Source organism: Aspergillus oryzae, chromosome 2 (assembly GCF_000184455.2).
Source record: "Aspergillus oryzae RIB40 DNA, chromosome 2".
NCBI classification, from domain to species: domain Eukaryota; kingdom Fungi; phylum Ascomycota; class Eurotiomycetes; order Eurotiales; family Aspergillaceae; genus Aspergillus; species Aspergillus oryzae.
In genome coordinates, this window is record NC_036436.1 from 539,279 (window position 1) to 559,534 (window position 20,256).

The 20,256-nt window shown below is 49.9% G+C and overlaps 7 protein-coding genes across 7 annotated transcripts; 3 read left to right on the forward strand and 4 right to left on the reverse strand.

The window, feature by feature from the left end:
* Nucleotides 1-1,073: 1,073 nt before the first annotated feature.
* Nucleotides 1,074-2,532, forward strand: AO090001000224 (oleate delta-12 desaturase odeA; the record flags this gene model as incomplete). The annotated part of the gene is made up of 2 exons (XM_001818717.3): nucleotides 1,074-2,067; nucleotides 2,126-2,532. The coding sequence occupies 2 exons, from the start codon at nucleotides 1,074-1,076 to the stop codon at nucleotides 2,530-2,532; spliced, it is 1,401 nt and encodes a 466-aa protein (XP_001818769.1).
* Nucleotides 2,533-3,321: 789 nt separating this feature from the next.
* On the reverse strand, nucleotides 3,322-5,482 carry AO090001000225 (putative DNA repair protein (Rad57); the record flags this gene model as incomplete). Its single annotated transcript, XM_023234435.1, has 5 exons — nucleotides 3,322-4,621; nucleotides 4,684-5,100; nucleotides 5,208-5,259; nucleotides 5,319-5,348; nucleotides 5,449-5,482. 5 exons carry the CDS (start codon nucleotides 5,480-5,482, stop codon nucleotides 3,322-3,324), a joined length of 1,833 nt encoding a protein of 610 aa, XP_023089560.1.
* A 47-nt stretch (nucleotides 5,483-5,529) lies between these two features.
* On the reverse strand, nucleotides 5,530-6,665 carry AO090001000226 (alpha/beta hydrolase; the record flags this gene model as incomplete). Its single annotated transcript, XM_023234436.1, has 3 exons — nucleotides 5,530-5,598; nucleotides 5,784-6,031; nucleotides 6,092-6,665. 3 exons carry the CDS (start codon nucleotides 6,663-6,665, stop codon nucleotides 5,530-5,532), a joined length of 891 nt encoding a protein of 296 aa, XP_023089561.1.
* Nucleotides 6,666-9,902: 3,237 nt separating this feature from the next.
* AO090001000228 (uncharacterized protein) lies at nucleotides 9,903-10,835 on the forward strand (the record flags this gene model as incomplete). The annotated part of the gene is made up of 3 exons (XM_023234437.1): nucleotides 9,903-9,999; nucleotides 10,476-10,735; nucleotides 10,806-10,835. 3 exons carry the CDS (start codon nucleotides 9,903-9,905, stop codon nucleotides 10,833-10,835), a joined length of 387 nt encoding a protein of 128 aa, XP_023089562.1.
* A 3,483-nt stretch (nucleotides 10,836-14,318) lies between these two features.
* On the reverse strand, nucleotides 14,319-14,910 carry AO090001000229 (uncharacterized protein; the record flags this gene model as incomplete). Its single annotated transcript, XM_001818721.3, has 2 exons — nucleotides 14,319-14,525; nucleotides 14,623-14,910. The coding sequence occupies 2 exons, from the start codon at nucleotides 14,908-14,910 to the stop codon at nucleotides 14,319-14,321; spliced, it is 495 nt and encodes a 164-aa protein (XP_001818773.1).
* Nucleotides 14,911-16,435: 1,525 nt separating this feature from the next.
* AO090001000230 (NAD(P)/FAD-dependent oxidoreductase) lies at nucleotides 16,436-17,821 on the forward strand (the record flags this gene model as incomplete). The annotated part of the gene is made up of 1 exon (XM_001818722.1): nucleotides 16,436-17,821. The coding sequence occupies one exon, from the start codon at nucleotides 16,436-16,438 to the stop codon at nucleotides 17,819-17,821; it is 1,386 nt and encodes a 461-aa protein (XP_001818774.1).
* A 126-nt stretch (nucleotides 17,822-17,947) lies between these two features.
* AO090001000231 (uncharacterized protein) lies at nucleotides 17,948-20,035 on the reverse strand (the record flags this gene model as incomplete). The annotated part of the gene is made up of 1 exon (XM_023234438.1): nucleotides 17,948-20,035. One exon carries the CDS (start codon nucleotides 20,033-20,035, stop codon nucleotides 17,948-17,950), a length of 2,088 nt encoding a protein of 695 aa, XP_023089563.1.
* Nucleotides 20,036-20,256: the final 221 nt, after the last annotated feature.

Here is a 20,256-nt window from a genome sequence, read left to right on the forward strand (position 1 = left end):
CTCAGCTCTCAGCCAGCCCTGCCCAGCAAACACTTGGAACGACGTAGGCGTCCTGAGCGGCCATTCGTCACGGGAGGAACTCGCGTTCATATGCATGGACGACGAGAAGTTAGCCGTAGCTGAACCATGCACCTAATGTGCCCGACCCTCGGCAGCGCGATTTACAGAAGGAAAGAAAACAGGCTAATTGCCTGTCGATCGAGTCCTGGTGGTACAGGCTCAGTCTGGAGGCGAATTGAAAACGGGATGCTGTCAGCAAACGTAATATCGGTATCCCCAAATACCACCACGGGTAACCAAATCCAGGAGTCCTGACCAATCATGGAACCCCAACGGTACACAAAATTACCGTCTCCTGCACGACTCCATACGGCGTCGATCTCCCCAAAGGACGAGAATTACCAGATGGAAAGGGACCGCCATCCAGAACAATGTTTGGTTTCTTTCCACTCGGGTGCCTTACCTTATTGTGATTTTTTTTCTTCCTTTTTTACCCATTTAGATTTTCTCTCATCCATTGTGATTGGTCCGTAATTTTTTTTCTTCTTTGCTTGGGGCGGCCTCCTTCCTTCCCTTCCCTTTCCACGCCTTTTCCCCGGGCCGATTGTCCTTCAGCTGATTCATAACCTTGAACTTTTTTTCCCTTTTCTTCTTCTTCTTTTTTTTCCTTTTCTTCTTCTTCTTTTTTTTCCTTTTCTTCTTCTTCTTTTTTTTTTTTTTTTTTGTGCCTCTATTCAGCTTTCTTCAGCTCGTTTAATACCTTACCTTCCCCTCCTCAATTCCGGCCAGGGTAATTCCGGAGTGGTGCTGAACATCACCCCATACCCACTCGTCCCTATATCAGTCGCCAGGGAGCTCTCATCCTTCAGGATCCTTTGAGATCGTGTAACCTCCGACCCTTGGAGTGACCCATTGGTATGTTCACAGCATAGCTTCCGCCTGCAGAAGCACATCTACCATCCCTTCCCTCCATCGGTTGACACCGTATGCCAATGTACGATGTACTGACGAGAAGCACCAGATATAGCAATCTCCGGACCCCTCGTTGGATACGCCGGACGTCAAAGACAAAGATGTCTTCCACAGCTATCCCCAAGCGCATGGCGCTGAACCGCAACCCGGGCACGGATTCCTCCGTCCCCAGCGTCTCGGTGTCTCCGTTTGACAGCCCTCGCCATTCTCCGTCCTCGACTTCCCTTTCGTCGCTGGCGTCCGAGTCTGAGAACAAGGGCAAGATGTTGGACACCTATGGAAATGAGTTCAAGATCCCCGACTACACCATCAAGCAGATCCGTGACGCCATCCCCGCTCACTGCTACGAGCGGAAGGCTCTCACCAGCTTGTACTATGTGTTCCGTGATATAGCCATGCTGGGATCCATTTTCTATGTCTTCCACAACTATGTCACGCCTGAGACCGTTCCCTCTTTCCCAGCTCGCGTTGCTTTGTGGTCCCTTTACACCGTCGTCCAGGGTCTGATCGCTACTGGTGTCTGGGTTTTGGCCCACGAGTGCGGTCACCAGGCCTTCTCCCCCTCCAAGGTTCTGAACGACACTGTTGGCTGGATCTGCCACTCCGCCCTGCTAGTGCCGTACTTCTCCTGGAAGATCTCCCACGGCAAGCACCACAAGGCCACTGGTAACATCGCCCGTGACATGGTGTTTGTCCCCAAGACCCGCGAGGAATATGCTTCCCGCATCGGCAAGACCATTCACGACCTGAACGAATTGATGGAGGAGACTCCCATCGCCACTGTCACCAACCTCATTCTCCAGCAGCTCTTCGGATGGCCCATGTACCTCCTGACCAACGTGACCGGTCACAACAACCACGAGCGCCAGCCCGAGGGCCGTGGAAAGGGAAAGCGCAACGGCTACTTCGGCGGTGTCAACCACTTCAACCCTAGCAGCCCTCTGTACGAGGCCAAGGATGCTAAGTTGATTGTCCTGAGTGACCTGGGTCTCGCCATCACCGGATCCGTCCTCTATTACATCGGTTCCACCTATGGATGGCTCAACCTCCTGGTGTGGTATGGAATTCCTTACCTCTGGGTGAACCACTGGCTGGGTAAGATTTCCTCGAAATTTATATCACTTATCGAGACATGTGCTAACGATGCCAACAGTTGCCATCACTTACCTCCAGCACACCGACCCCACTCTCCCTCACTACCAGCCCGAGGTGTGGAACTTCGCCCGTGGAGCCGCTGCCACCATTGACCGTGACTTCGGCTTTGTTGGTCGTCACATCTTGCACGGTATCATTGAGACCCACGTCCTTCACCACTACGTCAGCACCATCCCCTTCTACCACGCCGACGAGGCCAGCGAGGCCATCCAGAAGGTCATGGGCTCGCACTACCGCACGGAGGCCCACACTGGCTGGACGGGATTCTTCAAGGCTCTCTTCACCAGCGCCCGTGTCTGCCACTGGGTTGAGCCGACCGAGGGTGCCAGGGGCGAGAGCGAAGGCGTGCTCTTCTACCGTAATACCAACGGCATCGGAGTTCCTCCGGCCAAGCTTTCCAAATAGATTATGCGTTTGTCGATATAGAACGAGTTTATTTTGAAATTTACCGCGTGGTGCTCGCAGGATCGAGTGGCCACGAGTTGGACACTCATCACGTCACGTCATAGAGCAACTGCGAGTTAATTGATCAACTTGATGGCGTATATGGGACATGAGATCTTGGTGAAATCACATGGTTGAACCTTTTTTACTTGCGATTAATGTGGGGCGTCTGTTTCTTTTTGGTGTATGTTCGACCTAGACCATCTCTGTTATCCTTGACGGCAAACATCTTTTGTCATTTTTCCAGCGAAAGAACCTTTGGTTTCTCATCCAAGACCTCAGTCAAAAGTTCCTCTCCATTCCTCATCACTGTTTAGACATGGCCAGCCCATTGTGACTGGTTGATGGGACAATTCCCGCCCTTGTGACCCGAATATCTAGACCCCTTATCGAATATATCTGCATTGAATCTCTGGATCTGGCTCTGGATAGTGTAAAACGTGAACCAGTACGTTGAAGAACCGAGAACAAGAGTAAGAAAGAGGAAAAGCAACGGTTTAAGATTTCTGGAACTGCGGGGGATTTTAGCTTCCGCGACCCGCCGAAAAAGGCACTAAAGCCAGACCCATAGCCTACTTTCTGCAGTGATCTAGGCAGAAACATACCAAAAGCTGGAGCTCTAAATGTACTGTACTGTATTCGGATCCTTTACTCCACTTTGTGCGTCAAATTACACCTTACGCAGTGTAAGACCAAGGGGAAGGGTAGCATAGTGAGGGTATATAGGAGAAAGGAGAAAGAAGCCTAACTCTATTCACAGCTCTTCAAACCTCCCTTCCAGATCGTAAAGCTGACCTCGTCTTGGATTTGGTTTTGCTCGTTTACAGACCCTGCGGTCCAGGGTGCAAAGACGAGTTTCATAGTGCGCCGGACAAGGCGCTCGGGTGTCTGAGACGAGGGCGGTGGTAGCTGTGAGTTACTCGGTTTATTCTCAGAGATTGGAGCAGGGACAGGAACAGTCTCGGAACTAGCCTTGGCTTCTGCATCTTTCCCTTCTGTGACAGTCTCTGTGGGGGGATCTGGTTCCGGCTTTTCTCGCTCGCCGAGGGAACCAGGTACCTCCGGTTCCGGTAGTAGTTTCGCTGTTGATGGGATAGGGGTACTCCCCGGGAGAAGCGGATCCATGGCCGTTTGCCGCTCTTTCTTCAAGGCGATTCGACACGCGATTTGCGTCGACCAGACAAGACCGAGGGCTGGTGTTTTCTCCGCCGGTCTCTGGAAACCTGGATATGAACTTGGGAGGAATGACTGCGGCGAGTCGCCCCATCCGGTAAAAAACCGTTGTTGATGTAGCAGGCTGAGGATCTCACTGCGCACCGGATTCCCCACCAGGTATGAGCCGTCGAAATGTTGCCGTTGCGGGTCTTCTTCGGTGGTATACGGTGAAGATGGGAAATGGGAGGGAGAAGATGGAAGCATAGCGTTATATTGGGATAGTTCGACGTTGCCGGACTCGGTTGCCCGGACCCTTGGTAAGGGGGATGCAGTGCCTGATTCGCGGGCGGATGGGATTTGTTGGGGTTGAGTAGACGGGGATCCGTTTCCTGCACCACCTCCTATCCTTGGGAATACTGATGGATTGTCCATGGCGTCGAATCGATCGGAGACTTGGTTCGCGACTACGATTGCAATGTCCTCTTGTACCGCGAGATTGCGTAGCATTTGTCCTAGTTTCGTGAGTTCCCCCGACCGAGTCGATAGACCTAGGATATTGTGGGAGGTATGTTCCGCTCTGTAGTTGGAGGTTATGGAATCGATGACAACGAGTCCGACGTTGTAGCGTTGAATCGCGACGGGGAGTTGATAGTTGAGAATGTGGTCTTGAGACTCGAGGTCCATGGCATTGATGGATAGGATATTCTCCAACGTCGGGGCACGATCCCGAGGCAGGGTCGAGAGGTACGGGTTGGAATTGATGAGCTGGGAGAGTCGCGGTGTCGACAAGGGAGCCTCTGTAGAAATGTAGACGGCATTCTTCCCCAAGCCCTTGGGTGAAGGAAGCTGGACGGCCAGCAACAGAGAGAGGAGAAATTGTGTCTTACCACTCCCACTGACGACGCGATACCGGTCAGTCCAACTCAAGCTACCGCTCATGTAGATACACGCACGTACCTCTCGCCAGTCACCTCCGTCACATAGCCAGTTGGTATTCCGCCGCCCAGCAGCTCATCTAATGCGGTGTCGAGAGTGCTGATCGCGCTCCACTGCGACAAGTCTAGCTTTGTCGTGGGCCCCAGGGTAATCGGCGGGTCATCGTTGATACTGGAGCTCGGTTCGGCAGACGCAGACTCCTCGATGTGTTCGAACCCGATATCATGGTGGAGCGCCTTGGTGATGCTGGCGCACAACCGACGAACATCGGCTGGAGGCACGTGGGCGCGTTTCGCGATCTCAAGCGTATCGAGAGTTATGAGATCAACCGTGCTTATCTTGCTTCTCTCCAAAGGTGGGAGTATGTGCGCATACGGTTTGGTATGGAAGTCCGGGAGGACTGATAAAAGATCCATATGCGTGGAGGTCAAGTCAATACTCAAGATTGTCGTCCAAGTGGAAAGACGCGGGAAGACATGCGCTTGGGCCGACTGGCCAATCAGGTGAGGCCATTTATAGATCATCAGACTATGAGAATATCATACAAATTATACAATTTAAACCCACTACAGCGGTTCTCCTGCATGGCGAACATTCCTGTTTCCGTTCGCGATTTCGTAAACTGAGGGTTAGCAATATATTTACCTAGTATTTACCACCCCCCGGTGCCCACGTCTCCATCAGCTCTAAGGAAGCAAAACAAAAAGCTAAAAAAAAAAGAGCATCATATCATGAGGAAACCAGGTCATTAGATGTAGAGTTCCTTTTTGCAGCTATCTATCTTACGTATTGAGTGATGAATCTGAATATCAATGTCCATTGGTATCTTAATGCAGGGTTATATCGAGGATTCTGCCTCAGGCATCACTAGGAGACCAGCACCGTCATCAGGAACTCCAAATTCCCAAGCATAATAGATCCCCAACAATCCCATAACTGTGGACGAGGCTATATCATTGTCCTCGTACCCTCTCACAAACAATATTTTTCCTGTCGAGGTAAGGTTTGATCGGTTATGTCTCTCCCTGGCGCTCAATTAGCAAATATTCTCGGAGGAACTGCTTGTAGTCCTATATAGCGAGTTCGAATGGTTGACCATAATAGATATCTAAATAGCCTACGTCATACCACTTGATCACTCCTTTAGGCGCAGTTTTCGCATATGCCAACGTTGTGTCTGCGGGTGCAACTGAGTCTTTACCACATATACCAAACAAAATCGGACATTCAACCCTAGATGCATAAGAGCCAGATCTCAGGAGAGGCAGCTTCAAAGTCAGGCGAGCAGGGACTCTTTCCTGAAACGGATGACCTTTAGGGATAAGTAACGGAAAGGTGCTGAGCATGTCTGGGGCATTCATCAGAGCGGCTATTGTGGAGTTTAGCTTCCATGGTATTATCTGTCCGAGTATAACCGTTGTTCACTTACCCTCACCTGGCCTCCCGGTCAGCGGTACAGTTATTGGCTTCCTTTCCGAGCCAAAGAGTATGTCCAGTAGACCAATCCCTGCAAGCCTCGGGGTGGCAGCACTCCCTGTACAAAGAGTACTCTGCCAGCCAGAAGTAAACGGACATTGAGAGATGGCTGCGTTGAGTTTCCTATCAGTAGCGGCCAGCTGAATGACATGTCCCCCGCTGAAAGATGTTCCAAAAAGGCCGACTTGGTTCGGATCGACGTTCTCCAGCTGACGCGTGTATTTGATGGCAGATTTCCAGTCCTCTTGCTGCTGATGCCAGTCAATCAGACCTCTTGGCAGACCCTCAGATCCACCGGTGCAACGGTAGTCGAAGACGACACATGTGTATCCCATCTGATTGAAACTGTCGGCATAAACATCGAGCTTTAGTTCTTTCGTTCCACCCAGGCCGTGGGCTAAGACAATGGCTGGCCCGAGGTTTGATACGGTGAATTTCTGAGACGAGTAAAGCCAACCACACATGAAGTCCTCTGAGGACGAAGCAATTTTGATCTCCACACGACGTTCGATCCCTGCGGTAGCCATATTTGGTATTGAAATATATCTGTCTTCCCTCTCCTATTCTAGAAGGGAGGCGGCGGTTTTTACATTTTTCTCCCCAGTAGCTTATAATCTTGAATACTCGCACAATAGATCACTAATCACCACCTCGGCTTCAGCTAGGAAAAGTATACATTGGACCTTCTCCAGGCCCTTGAGCAATTATCTAGCAATAAGGCCCCTAGTAGCGATTTAATTCCCTAAACATCCACTAGATGCGGCGGAATAGATCTTGCGAACTGTGTGGGGAGAGGATCTCGCAAGCAATACCCACTTGATCAACCTTACGGCTTAATATCCGTCCGAGTTGCGAGTCGGGCAAATTGTTGCTGTGGGGGACACCCGATTTTGGGCCTAGGAATACTGTCTCCAGATGATAAACTCCATATTGTTAGGACATGCCTGAGCCACATCAGGAAGACCAGTCTGAAACAGTTCGAAACAGCTTCATGCGTAAACATCGCTGTGGTCTTTTTTCTGGAAGTATGTCAATCAGGTATACGACCTTGGTTCCGAGCGACTCACATTTTTCGCGATCGTACCTGAGACACTGACATTCCACGCACGAGGTCATAGCTATCGTAAAATAAGCGAGATTCAATGCCTCTTATGGAGCATTTCTTGTTAGAACATCCTCTAGTTGCAGCTCGGTGCTCAAGTAGGGATTGTTAAGGCAAAGACTTCTTATTTCTTGAGTAGCCGTGAATAAGAATGATAAGATGCGTGGCCCTCTAACAGTTCAAGGTCTGACACGGTCCAAAAACCCGGCACCGGATCAAGAGAACGTCAAGAAATACCTTTCTGCATTAATAAAGTAAGTTCTTTCTCACTGTCCGATACCTACTGGCCTCTCGAACTGGCATGCAACTAAGGTACCGTGAGCGGATGAAAATAATTCTTCATCCGCATGGCTGACAAGCATATATTCAATTGGACTCTCGAGTCGATCATCCACCAGAGTCCGCCAAGGACAGACCACTTGACCCGATCGTCGAAGGACTCGGATGAATCGATGATCACGCATTCGTGTCGCGAAATTGAAGCGCAGGCACAGAGATCTGAAGGAACGACAGAAGATACTTGTACATATAGTACCTCAAATGACGAGTCGAACAAGACCGATGAACAAAAGTGGGGCTCAAAATGATGGCGTGAAAAGTTTCAGATTCATGGGTCAAGATGCTTTTAGGAAGTCTACACGCCCAACTATTATATTAGGAGAGAAGTAGTGTCTTTGTTCTTTTCTACATTCACGCTTTCACTTCTAATCGGGTCTTGGCGGATGATGAATCCTAATCATGCGTACTCTACATCAATAAGCTGATACAACAATGGTTAACTAAGCGTCATCGTTGCCATTATGGCCCACAAACCATTCGAACGTTAAATCTCTACGAATCGCATAGTACTGGATAGCTGTCTAAGGACTAGATGCATTGTTCGTACGATATGATCCTCTAAATATTCATAGTATCGATGAAGCAAAGATAAACATAGGAGATTCCCGGTCCTGGTCAAGCTCTTAAGGGCCTGCCAGATTCTGCTCCGGCGTCAGTCCCATTGCAGGAGATAGTTACTGTAGAGCCTATCTTCCCAGGTATCCTCTGCGGTAGTCTCGAGCGAATCTTCCCAGTCGATAATATAGCTAATGGATGGACACTGTAAGTAAGCTGCATGAATTACCTAATGGGAAACGCTATATACTTACCATTTCCCGGCTTTATCGTCCCAAATGAGGTTTCGGGTCCCTTCGTCGAGATGTACTCTGCCACATGCCATACACTCGCTGCAAAAAGATGTATTGAATACCACTCCACAAGTAAGTAGGGCCATTAGAAACTCACAGATATGCCTCCTTAAATGCTTTTAGAAGCCGATCCCTCTCCTCCTGAGCCATGGGTTGCCAATAAGGTGGCGGTCTGACCCCTGGCATTCGCTCCATTAGGATATATTCTATATACCCCCCAGGGACCCAGTCGGTGTTGCTTTGTGTTTCACGCTTCCAACCTAGCAAAGCTGGGCTTGATGAACAGCCTGCTTGCGTTAAACATCGTAGAGCGTCAATTTCAAGCCGAGTGTTTTCGCCCATATCGTGTATGGCTTGTTCGGCTCTCTCTTCAGAGGAGGAAAAATATGTCCCCATATATGGGATCCTATGTCAAGTATTAGGAGCGGTTGGCCAGAGGAAACACACAAGCTCATGCGTATAGATATACGAGAAGAACCTACTGCAGCCGAACTTTGACTACGGCCTTTTTGCCATGAGTATCGGAACAAAGGAAAACACCACGTCCTTCAGCCCTCCAGTCCCTCTTTTTCACCTCCCATTCAAGGTGCAAAATCTCGCGTCATGGATTTTTCGAACAATCCTCCATCTTGACGGGATAGGTTCATCAAACGTTATCTCGCGTCTTATCCACTTGTCATCATCGAGCCACTTAATTCCTGAACTAGGCGGTCCACCCATAACTGCTGGATAGACATTGAAAAAAAAGTAAGGATCAATGAAAGTAAATACTGCCCTACGCAGGCAGCTAAAGGACAATGAACTTTGCCGCTCATTGTACTTAGAGAGATGCGGAGCTTGGATCCACTGTTTGATATAGCCAGCCAGCGAGTTTGGCGCCTGCGCACGGACTGCACGTGTGATGCCAAGACCCCGGTTCCTGTTATTAATAGATGCCTTACTCCAAAGGCGCTTAAATCGCTTCAATGCAATCCATATACAAGCGCTAGTACTATGGAAGATTACAGGAGGTCATTGTTCCATTCAATTTCTTTAGTCTAATTTGCGGGCGCTTATCCCTTGAATTTCACTAAATGCTGTCCCGAAACGTCACTTCGAACGTGGCGTACTAATGTTAGATTTAACGGACAATAATATTGTTAGGGCTGCAGGGCAGATTATCTTTCACCAAACGTAAGACTCTTTACAGTATATCAGCTCATATATGTGAGATGGGTATACATGTATAGCACGTCCGAGTCCTCCTAGGCCCCTGCTCTAGAGCGATAAAAGCGCAAAACTAGTAGATAAAGCTTAACGTTGCACGATGGCATGGCCTCTATACACTGGAACGTATATAGCCTTATGCCAGCCAGACTATGCTTTCACACCGGATTTAGAAACTAGAATGTCAGCATGATAAGCCAACAACTCTTTAAGCGCTCGGGATAGCACAGGGCCTTTTTGTGGACTACTCATCCAAGTGTGATAGACATATGACCACTGCAGGAAACAATGCCCACCACTTCCCTCACCCCCACAAGCGGCATTCTCTCAACCTGATTGTATCTTATCCCCTGACTCGATGCAGATGTTTGAGGAGTATTACCATTTGTTTCAATGAGTTGCTAAACACGTCTATTTTAAGAGATCCGAGCCGGCTCATCATGCGCAAACACACTGACCTTTCATTTACCGCCGTGATGGAGATGAATGGTATAGCCAGAGGGGCTACTCGAGTTTTGCTAAGCGCTTTGAAAGATTCCCACTGGCACATGTTTTCATCCACCTGAGGGGTGCTATTCGTGTCCCATATATTTAAGAGTTTGGATGGGCATACCTCCATCTGCTTCGAATCTTCCCTTCCTGAAAACCATCCATCTCTTACTACTTTCCTATTGAGGCTACCTGTACTGTCCTATTGCCTAATTCATCGTTGGGATTTTATCATGGCTCCCCGTAGCTTGACTGCCAAAGACATTGTTATGGAACCGATTCCAGATTTGCGGGTCTCAAAATACCACACTGACTCCGATTGACCCATGACCTTTACTTCCTATCAACTCTAGGTCATTGGGACAGTTTTGAGCTAGAGGCGCGTAGACACTTTCGATCTGTGGGGTTCAGCAACAAGGTCCTCGACTATGCTCCAGCGAAAGAGGATGACCATGAATTCCATATCAAAAAGGAGCAACTACTCTGCGGAGACGAGCATTCAGTTGTTGCCCGTTTTGGTCAGAATGTTGGGCATGTCATGACTTCAGTACTTCGGGGAGGTGTGGGAACCAAGCTGCGCTTTGGGGACTACAAATGTGTTAAGCCGCCTGAGGTGACATTCAACAAAGTTCCCGATATTGCTGTTATGGATGACAACTATAACTTGTTGCTCGTTGGTGAAGCAAAAACACCATGGAAGCATGATATTATAAAGAACGAGCTGGACAATGTGGCATTTAGAAAATACCTTGGTGAGCCTCTCTCAATATCTGCCTGCCAGGCCCCTACGTGTGCTAATTCTGCATGACATCAAGGCCAAATCTCCGGTTACATGTACAGCACGAATTTGAAGTACGGTTTTCTCACAACGTACGATCAAACAATTTTTTTCAAGCAGGAGCCCCATCGAGAAAAGATTGGAAAGTGGGTGCTTTGGCATTCACCTGTGATCAGGCATACAGCGCACTCCCAGGAAATTTCAGGCAATGAGGAAGATTTTAATAATCCTGCTCTCTATCGAGGAAAGGTGTCCTTAAGAGAATGCTTTCTCTACCTTGTGCAACAAGCTTACCACAATGAGTTTGCTGAGAACACAATGCAGTTTGGAAACTGGGTTGGTAAATCCCGTTCTGTCCCTAAAGATGACCATATCTCCCAGGCATCTTCCAGCGAGTCGGGAGATGACAAGCATGGGTCAAACCCTAGAGTGGGTAAACAACAAGCTCCTGCCACGGGTCATGAACCTCGCCGAAAGGCCGGAGAACAATCAATGGCAGACATCACAGCTCGCACTGCCCAATTGACTGTTGATAATCAATCTCGTACTCAGAGCCCCCTGGCTCAAGATCCTCGACATCAAAATATTCAAGCTCAGAACCCTCGTCTCTACAGCCAGCCACAAACCCCTCGATTTCCAGGCGTTCAGCCTCGAGAAAACCGCTCTCAAGACCCACACCCCGGTGTTCCGTGGTATACAAGTTCGAGGGGTCCGGTGACTCCGATCACGGTCTATCCCGGCCGAGGGCGGCATTGGTATTATGAAACCAATAGTGGCCCACAATATGTAGATGTGTTTGAATATCATACTTCAGGAAGTACAAGGTCGTACTTTATTCAGAAAGGGTATCGCTACGAAGTCAGATATGGATCAGAGAGACGAAGATGACAGTGCTGGAAGAAACAGCGAGAAGCACAGCCGCCCAGGGACCATGCCCTGAAAGCTGAACGGAGTGTTTCCGGCTCACCAAGGAATAATTTGCAAAATATACCATCAAGCCAGGTGGGAGATCGGCAGGGCCCGGAGGCACTTGCTCGGGAAGACCGAGGGACAAGGGATCAATTTGTCAAACGATCTAGTGTATCTTCTCCAGTGGATAATATTGTGTGTGTATCTAATGTTAAATGTGGAAGTAATATCCGGACTAGCCCCAGTGTGTTTCTTTGTTTCTCCCCTTCCTTGCCCCCACTTGTCTCTTGCCGACCCGTCTTTTCATTTCTGCCTCCTATTCCAGGCCAATCCACTGCCCCGTCTTTCCAACTAGGGAGTGCCGTTCATTCTGGCCCCTGCGTGAGGTGGGGTTGTGCGCGTAAAATGTCCACGGTTCGGGACGCTATGAGTGCTAAGAATGCGCTCCTCATTGGTCAAAATGAAGTGAATGTCTTTCCCGTTGCCGCATGTACATTTTCCTAACTCGTACTTGTATCCACAATACGTGACTTCTTCTGTTCCTCGGACTGATTTTCTTTCGTTTATCGTCAGTCCGGTGTCCGATATCACTTTCTCAATGTCACGAAGCTCCTCACAAGCACGCTTGTCTCAACATGTTGTTTCTTTTTGTTTTTATTTTTGTTGGATCATGTTGGCGAGCGTTGGTGCTTATTGGAGATTATCTCCATGAGAGCAAGGAATGAGTAGCGCTGAAAGTATGCGTTTCGGACATAAGATTTCGTGGTGAGATAATTTCGAGACCCTCTCACCAGATCGGTATTCGATTCCATTGTCGATTCAACAGTTCATGTCCCTAGAGGAATGTGAACGGATTGCTTTTCCGACACGATGCTATCATTTACATCCACTCCAATTCGAATCAAGGCCTCCAGCACCCGATCATTCCCTCTCTCGGCAGCAATATGCAACGGCCCCATGCCAGTGTGATCCTTCAGTGTCGGGCTTGCCCCATTTTCAATCAGCATTTGAGCCACGGAAACATGATCGGCCGTATTACCTGCCGCTGCACATGCATGGAGAGGCGTTCTGCCCAACGCATCGGTGGCGTTCATATCAGCATTGTGGGTCAGTAGTGCCCGGACGCATTCTATGTTCCCGGACGCTGCAGCCAGATGCAGAGCGGATCGACCGGAGGACTTTGATCGAGCATGGGGTGGATTTAGTGATGTCGACTTTGCTCGATGACGCCGCGACGTTTCCTCCACGGAGGATGCTGTTGTACCACTATAATCACCGCTGGCGTTGGGTGCAAGAGTTTCGCCAAGGGAGTACCATTGGTGTGGGTCCAAGACCGAATTCTCCTCGTTTGTTGGAAGAGCAAAGTCGAAATCCTGGAAGTCTAGACTGGCTGGTGGTGATTCGGAGGGGGTTTCGTTTAAACCCCAGGCCGCTTGGTAGGGACTCGAAGGCAAGAATGTATTTTTCGAATCTACCTGTGGCCGGAGACGCTCCAGCTCTGCGAGTTTTGCTTTCGTAGCCTCTCCTGGGAATTTTGATCAGCTTTTCCCTGACGTATTTTGAGTGGAGGGGTCTGTTGGGAAGGAATAAAGTACGGTGACGGCGTTGTGCTTCTCGGTTTTTAGCCCGACGGCGTGCAATCTTGGCTTCCTGATTGCCCGTCATGAAGGGCTTGGCCTGCCTTATATCCAAGGCTGGGGTGCTTATGATTGACGTGTAGCAGATTAGAGCCTCAGAAAGTCAGAACCATAGAACTATAACGAACCAAACTGACGCAGGAAGAATGCGAATTGATCGATAATCAGCAAAATTAGGGCCCTGGGACTCTTTATTGAACCCAAGACCTGCCATGAAGATTACAAGACAGTAATACTGTACAGTACAAGGTGGGTTATTTTCCATGGTAGATCTGCCCACGGGGCAAGACCCGATTGGTTCTCGAAACAAGCAATATAAAGAGGGTCTTGGCTCGGCTAATTCCGCCAGCCATCGATCTGACAAAAGGCTTGGTCTAACCCAATGTCATAAAACTCCGAATCCTTCCGGCCCCTAAGTACAGGATCTTCATGGTTGGTTGCCTAACTGACGAAAACAATATCTTGCATGGTGCAGTCCGTTTAGTTGAAATAACTAAATATGTCCTGTGACCAACCAGAACATAGATCATCGGCTTTTACCGCGTTTTCTCTGTCGCAATTAAGTCTTCCAATAACGTACTTCACAAATAGGTCGCCAGGCTCAAAACCCATCCCAAATATGATAAATTGATAACTTTCATATGGATTAATCACACCTTGTTTAGCATGAACTATTTGATTTCCAAATTTGCTTTGATGTATTGATAGAAAGCGAAACTTAGGCTACCAAAGGGCGTGTATGTGAGCTTTTTAATACTGGCTTAATGGTTAAGGCGTTGAGTGAAGCTTTAGCGGGGTAGACAGGAAGGTGGGTTTTTTGGGCCACTCGGTTGCAAAGATTTCCAGAAACGCCACGGACTTCTCGTGTTTTCTCATCGTCCCGTCTTCTCCAGCAAAAACAACGAGCAGTCGTCGGGTTGATTGACCCACTCGTATCGGACGGTGAGCCCGGACAGATCGAACACGGCGAGGGCATCCTGCCGCGTGTATTTGTATGATTGGGCCAAAAGCACGTGTTCGCCGGCAGAGATCTCGATGTCTGGCAGAACAGTCCGATGTCGGTCACTGCGAACAAATCTCTGTGATAGACAGACATTAGCGTCGGAAATGCAATATGGTGATCAACCACTGCAGGAAGGGGCAAAGCTTAAAGAGGAAAAGGGGAAGTCGACGGACCAAATGGCGGCCTTCTTCGGCATCCCATCGTGCAACATATGTCCAGTCCTCCGCAAGCGATGCGTCGCCCACCGTGTGTGCGGCAGTGTATAGTCCGTTTTGGATATATTGCTGCCACCGCTCGGACGTGTCGCTATATGCCGCCGTCACTTTTTCCACCTCCCTGCAGCGGTCAATCCCGATCAGCATGAAATCTCCCGTCTGCAGCACGCCTTCCTGAGTGAACTGCCGAAGGAATTTGGCTGCCTGGACAGGCTTCAGATTCGTGAAGGAAGAACCGAGCCACATCAGACACTTCCGAAACTGCGTATTGTGTAGATATATCGGGGTGCCCGATGAATTGTCAACCAACCCCCCGTCACGGAGGAATCGGATCGTATCGTAGTATGATCCGCACACCCCCCGCACAGACACGCCGCTATGAGGCTGGCCTTCCAGCCGACCGTTAACTAGATCGGGCTTTTCCCGGAGTAACTGCTCGATTCGTGATTGAAGCTGCTCGTATTGAAGATCAACCTACCGGAGAATCTCTGTATCAGTATGGCTGCTGTATCAGTAGTCTTTTGTCTATACGTACTGCGCAATAGGTTGTAGAAATCGCTCGTGACCCCTTCATGAGTGTTTGATCAAGTTCAATCTGCCTGCAGATCCCATTGAGCAAGCACGATGATTTATCAAGACGTCTGGCATCAGTGTGGCGTTAGATTCGTAATGAGAAGAATGAGAAGACTACCAGCGAAACCTTACCCAGCACCTATGAGGTTGAACTTGTCAGTTTCGAAAAACAAACAGAAAATGCCCTAATCATTGAAAGACCGGCAAATATATTCTTACCAAGGTCAACGAGACTGAGATGAATGTTCTTTGCATGTCTGGAACTACTAACCCTCTTTGTTCCCTTCCTAGTAGCAGCTGTCCCTAATAACAGCATCGCCTGAATGGTGCATCAGCATATCAACTTTCCGTCATTCAAGGATGAAACCGTACAATTTCGTGGGAATACTCTTGGAATATGGAGAGCTCGTCACGATAAAGGTAGTATGAAGGATCTCGCGTAATGTTTTCATAGAGATCAATTCCACATCCTTCGTATAGGATTCCTGTGGGTATAGAACGGCTCCACTCAATGAGGCCACCTGATTCTTCAACTACGCAATGTTTATCCCCACCCCCTCGGATCGAGTCAAGAATCTCTTCCTTCATAGACTTTCCAGTGGCAGTACCACAGGAAGATCGTATGTCAATGACATCGACACCAAGGTGGGGGAGTTCGTGAGGGTGATTGTGGCAGTCCATGTAATGCTGTGATGATACAACGAAGTGTTTACAGCAAGTCAGGCTAGGGGGGAGGATATTTTCAATTTAATCAATGTACAGCATCTGATCGACAGTCACAGCGTAAGATGAAGACAGTCATACAGTCATCGTCGCTGTCACGCGCTACGAGATTTTGGTTTGCGTAAGCTTCAACGTCCCAGGCAGAAGGTCACAGCCCAGCTCCACTTGGACTTGTGGACATCAAACAGGCAAAGACTGAAAACAGAGATCTCTCTCTGGTAAGCAGGTCATTACTCAAATTTAAAGTCATAAAGTGTACAGTCACGCTTCGGACCCGGATAGGGAGATTTGACTGAGCATATCACCTAGGGGAGGCACGAAGATGACTGTAGGTCCCTGTCATCAGGCTAGACCAGTTATGGCCCATTCGTGCCGACAGAAACGAATTATAGTCTCGATTTATAAGCTCATAAGAAATCAGTGACACGGTCATCTGGTAACATTCCAGAGGTGTACACATTCCCATTAGCCCAAAATGTCAACCCAGCTTAACCATTCCACCCCAATCATCATCGTGGGTGCCGGGGTCTTTGGTCTCTCTTCGGCATGGTGGCTCGCCCGTGCCGGCTATCATAACATCAAGGTCCTAGACCGGTGGCCTGTTCCCTCTCCATCCTCGGCTGGCTACGATCGGAACAAGATCATCCGCACTGAATACCCGGACGATATATACTCTATTCTCTCCCAGGAAGCGATCCAGCTCTGGCGCGATCCTCTCTGGAAAGATGTCTTCCACCCAACCGGCTGGATCTACGGCACAGACGGCTCACAGGATCAGGACCGCGAAAAGACCTTCTTGACTGCGGTCTCGAACACACACGCGCTCGGGGACCCATCCAAGATCGTCGAGCTCCCAAACTGGGATGCGGCCTTTCGTCTCTACCCCGGTCTAGCCTTTGCACACGACCGTCGGCAGGCTCAGGTAGGCATCTACACCGACGGCCTATCAACCCCGAAGGGCAAAAAGCCCACCTTCCGCGGGATCTACAACGGCAACGCCGGCTGGGTCGAGTCCACGAACGCGATGTTGATCTTGAAGCGCGAGTGCGAGCGCTTGGGGGTGGAGTTTGTGGCCGGCGAGTCCGGCGCCGTCGTCGAGTTCGTGCGTGATCCGGCCAACCCGGCCCAGGTGGTAGGTGTGCGCACCGCCAACGGGACCATCTGGCGCGCTGAAAAGGTGATAGTCGCCGTGGGCGCTTATTCCGAGACGCTACTGGATTTCCAGGGCCAGCTGCACGCCTCAGGCTACTGCGTCTCGCATATCCGGATGACGGAGGAGCAGTACCAGCGGTACAAGGATCTGCCGGTGCTGAATATCGCCCGTCGCGGGTACTGCTTCCCGCCGAACGAGGACCGGATCTTCAAGATCTGCAATCTGGACATTACCGTCGTGAACCGGGAGCGCTGGCCGGAGCCTAGCTGTGACTGGGGTGTGCGCAGTCTGCCGCGCGACCAGGCGTATCATCCGACCGATTCGCAGCCGCGGGTTGGTCGCGAGAAGACCTTGGAATTTGCAAGGTATATCTTGCCGGAATTTGGGGATGCGAAGATTGAAAGTAGCAAGGTTTGTTGGGATGTAGAGACGCACGATGACAATTGGATTGTTGGGTATCATGATAGTGCGCCGGATTCGTTATTCATCGCTACCGGGGGAAGTGGGTATACCTTCAAGAATCTCACGAACATCGGGAAATATGTCGTGCAGGCACTTGAGGGGCAACTGGATCCGGAGTGGAAGGATCTCTGGCGTTGGCGACCAGATCGTGTGGGGGTGTTTCCGGACAGAGAAACGAGGAATGCGAGGTTCAAGTTCGATTTGAGGGATTGTGATGGCTGGAAACATCTTGCGCCTCGGCTGTGATTATCTAGTCGATGACATATACTTAGATAGCTTCGATTCCAAATGACATTATTCTTAGATCTGCTCTTGATATGGAATGGTTAAAAGACCAAGAAAAAGCGAAATAAACACCCATTCAAAGTATCATTATTCTATCTCCATACGAAACTCTTTCCGGACCCGATCTCCCAGATGAAGTACTTCCTCACGCCCAAAATCCTCCCCCCTGGCAAAAACAAGATACGTTGACAACCAACCCAAACTTGGATCCTGCGGCCCAGATACTTTTTCTCCACGCCGATACCAGCACTGAGAACGTAATACGTGTTTCATTAGATCCGGTGCTTGTGCTCGCGTATCTTCGCAGGGCGAATTGGCCAAGATCCCCGAGCGTTCGGGACTGAGGTAGACCAACATGCAGTGGAATTGCGGTTCTGGGCAAGCAGTTGCCGCGCCCTGTTGCTGAAACGGGGTAGCCAGCGCCTTGAAACGTTCTTGGTCGCCAACGGCGGCTAGAATAGCTTGCGCATGGTAGCATACGCCATGTATGTAGGCCGTGGCCCAGTCCGAGAATCCTCCCGGGGGCCGAGAGTTGATTTCAATCAGCCAGCAGCTGGGCTGCTCAGCTTGGAGGTCCGACTTATCTGAACCAACGCGGAGATCAAACAGCCCCGATTCATCGGTGGTATAACTAGCCACGGAATTTCGAACCCTGGCCTCGACGTGGAAAACACCTGTCTTGAGTCCTAGCCGAATCAGACTGTTCTGGATGCTCTCTCGTAAGGTCCACTGTTCAGCTTCCGGGAGGGCAGTGGGATACATGATCTGAGTCTCTTGAAAGTTGCTCGTCTGGGCGTTTGCGTCGGGTGCGTCTCCAGTGCAAGGGAAATCATCGGAGATTTCGAAAAACAGACACTCTCCGTCGAGCAGGATTATATTGGTATCTACTTCAGGTCCATCGATATAGGGCTCGATAACCACGCCGGTACTGGTGGACATTGAACCTAAGTGACGGGTAGAGGCGCGGTGTACAGCGTCACGGAGTTCAGCGATGGTCGTTACCCGTGTGACGCAGTCGCTCGACCAGCCCAGACAAGGCTTCACAATCAGAGGGAATGTGAGTGCTGGTGCATTGGGTCGTGTGAACAGATCGTCGAGCTCTTCTAGACTCTGGACCTGGAAACTTGCGGGGACCAGGGTGTCAGCCTCCTCGGCGGCTCTGGTTGCGTACTTGTCTGTTGCGACTTTCAGGCCCTTGGAAGGCATGGTGGGCAATCCAAGCATTTCCGCTGCTTCAGCTACTCCGACTAGATGTCGGTCGTTGGAGGTGATGATTCCGTCTAGGTTGTGATCTTTGAGTGCATGGTACAGTCGAATAGAGAAGGTCTCATCAACGGTCATGTCGAAGGGAATGAACTCCTCTCGTAATGAGGCACTCGGTCCATCATCGGCCTCTAACCAGTGGCCAGGCGAGTCGACGGCGATTAGGCTGATGTTTAACGACCTTGCAGCCATGTAGAAACGCTCTATCGTGTGGTGCTCCTTCCGGGCCTGGACGACGGCGAGCCGCTTGGGCCGAACGGGCTCGGACGATAGCCATTGGAATGATAGACGCCGTCGGATCTCGCTTTCTACTTGGCTGAGAACAGTGTCGATCGTGGTTCCGGTCTGTGGCTCTCTGACAATGATGCCTCCGCACGCGGACAATAAGATATCCGATAGCCGCCCAACTTCGTTGCAAGCATTCAGGCGCTGCTCGGTGGACACTGCAAAGCCATTGACACATTCCACTTGATCGCAGCCCCGGAAGCGCTCTTCGAGAATATCCGCCCGGCGTAGATATCCTGAGTTCACAGGCAGGATGAACTTGAGACCCGACTGGGTGTTGGATCTCGAGGCAGCTAGCCGAACCAATGCAATGGCTGGATTGGCTGCACTGATTTGATCATACTGCGTAACCTTCCCATCTGGACCCTTCTCACCCACAAATGCCTTTTGTTCCTCTGTGGGTGCGAGGCACAACCCCGGGTAAAAGGTATGCGGGTTACCCTCCAAGATAATATCGATCGTTCGATACCAGTGACATGTCACAAAGGCACGATACTGTACTGCCAGACGAACTTGAGAATATCCTGCGTTGAGTATAATCTCCGCGTGTCGGTAGTCTTGGGGATCGGAGTCGATAATCGAGTCAGGACCCAATTGGGGTTCACATTGTTCTGTCCATGGAGCCATCGCGGTAGACTTCATTGCAACAACACAAAGAATTGGCTCGGAGGCAAAACGACCTTAGCTTGGGTGCCTCGTAGGGTCTCGGCGGGGGCTTAGCCTAGCACTATTAGGCATGACTATTGAGGTCACAAACCAATGATCCGTCACCCATTTAAGGACGGGCAGTAACCCAAGCACAGTCATCACTACCCAGATACCGAACTTATTCAGTAAGCAAGCTGGGC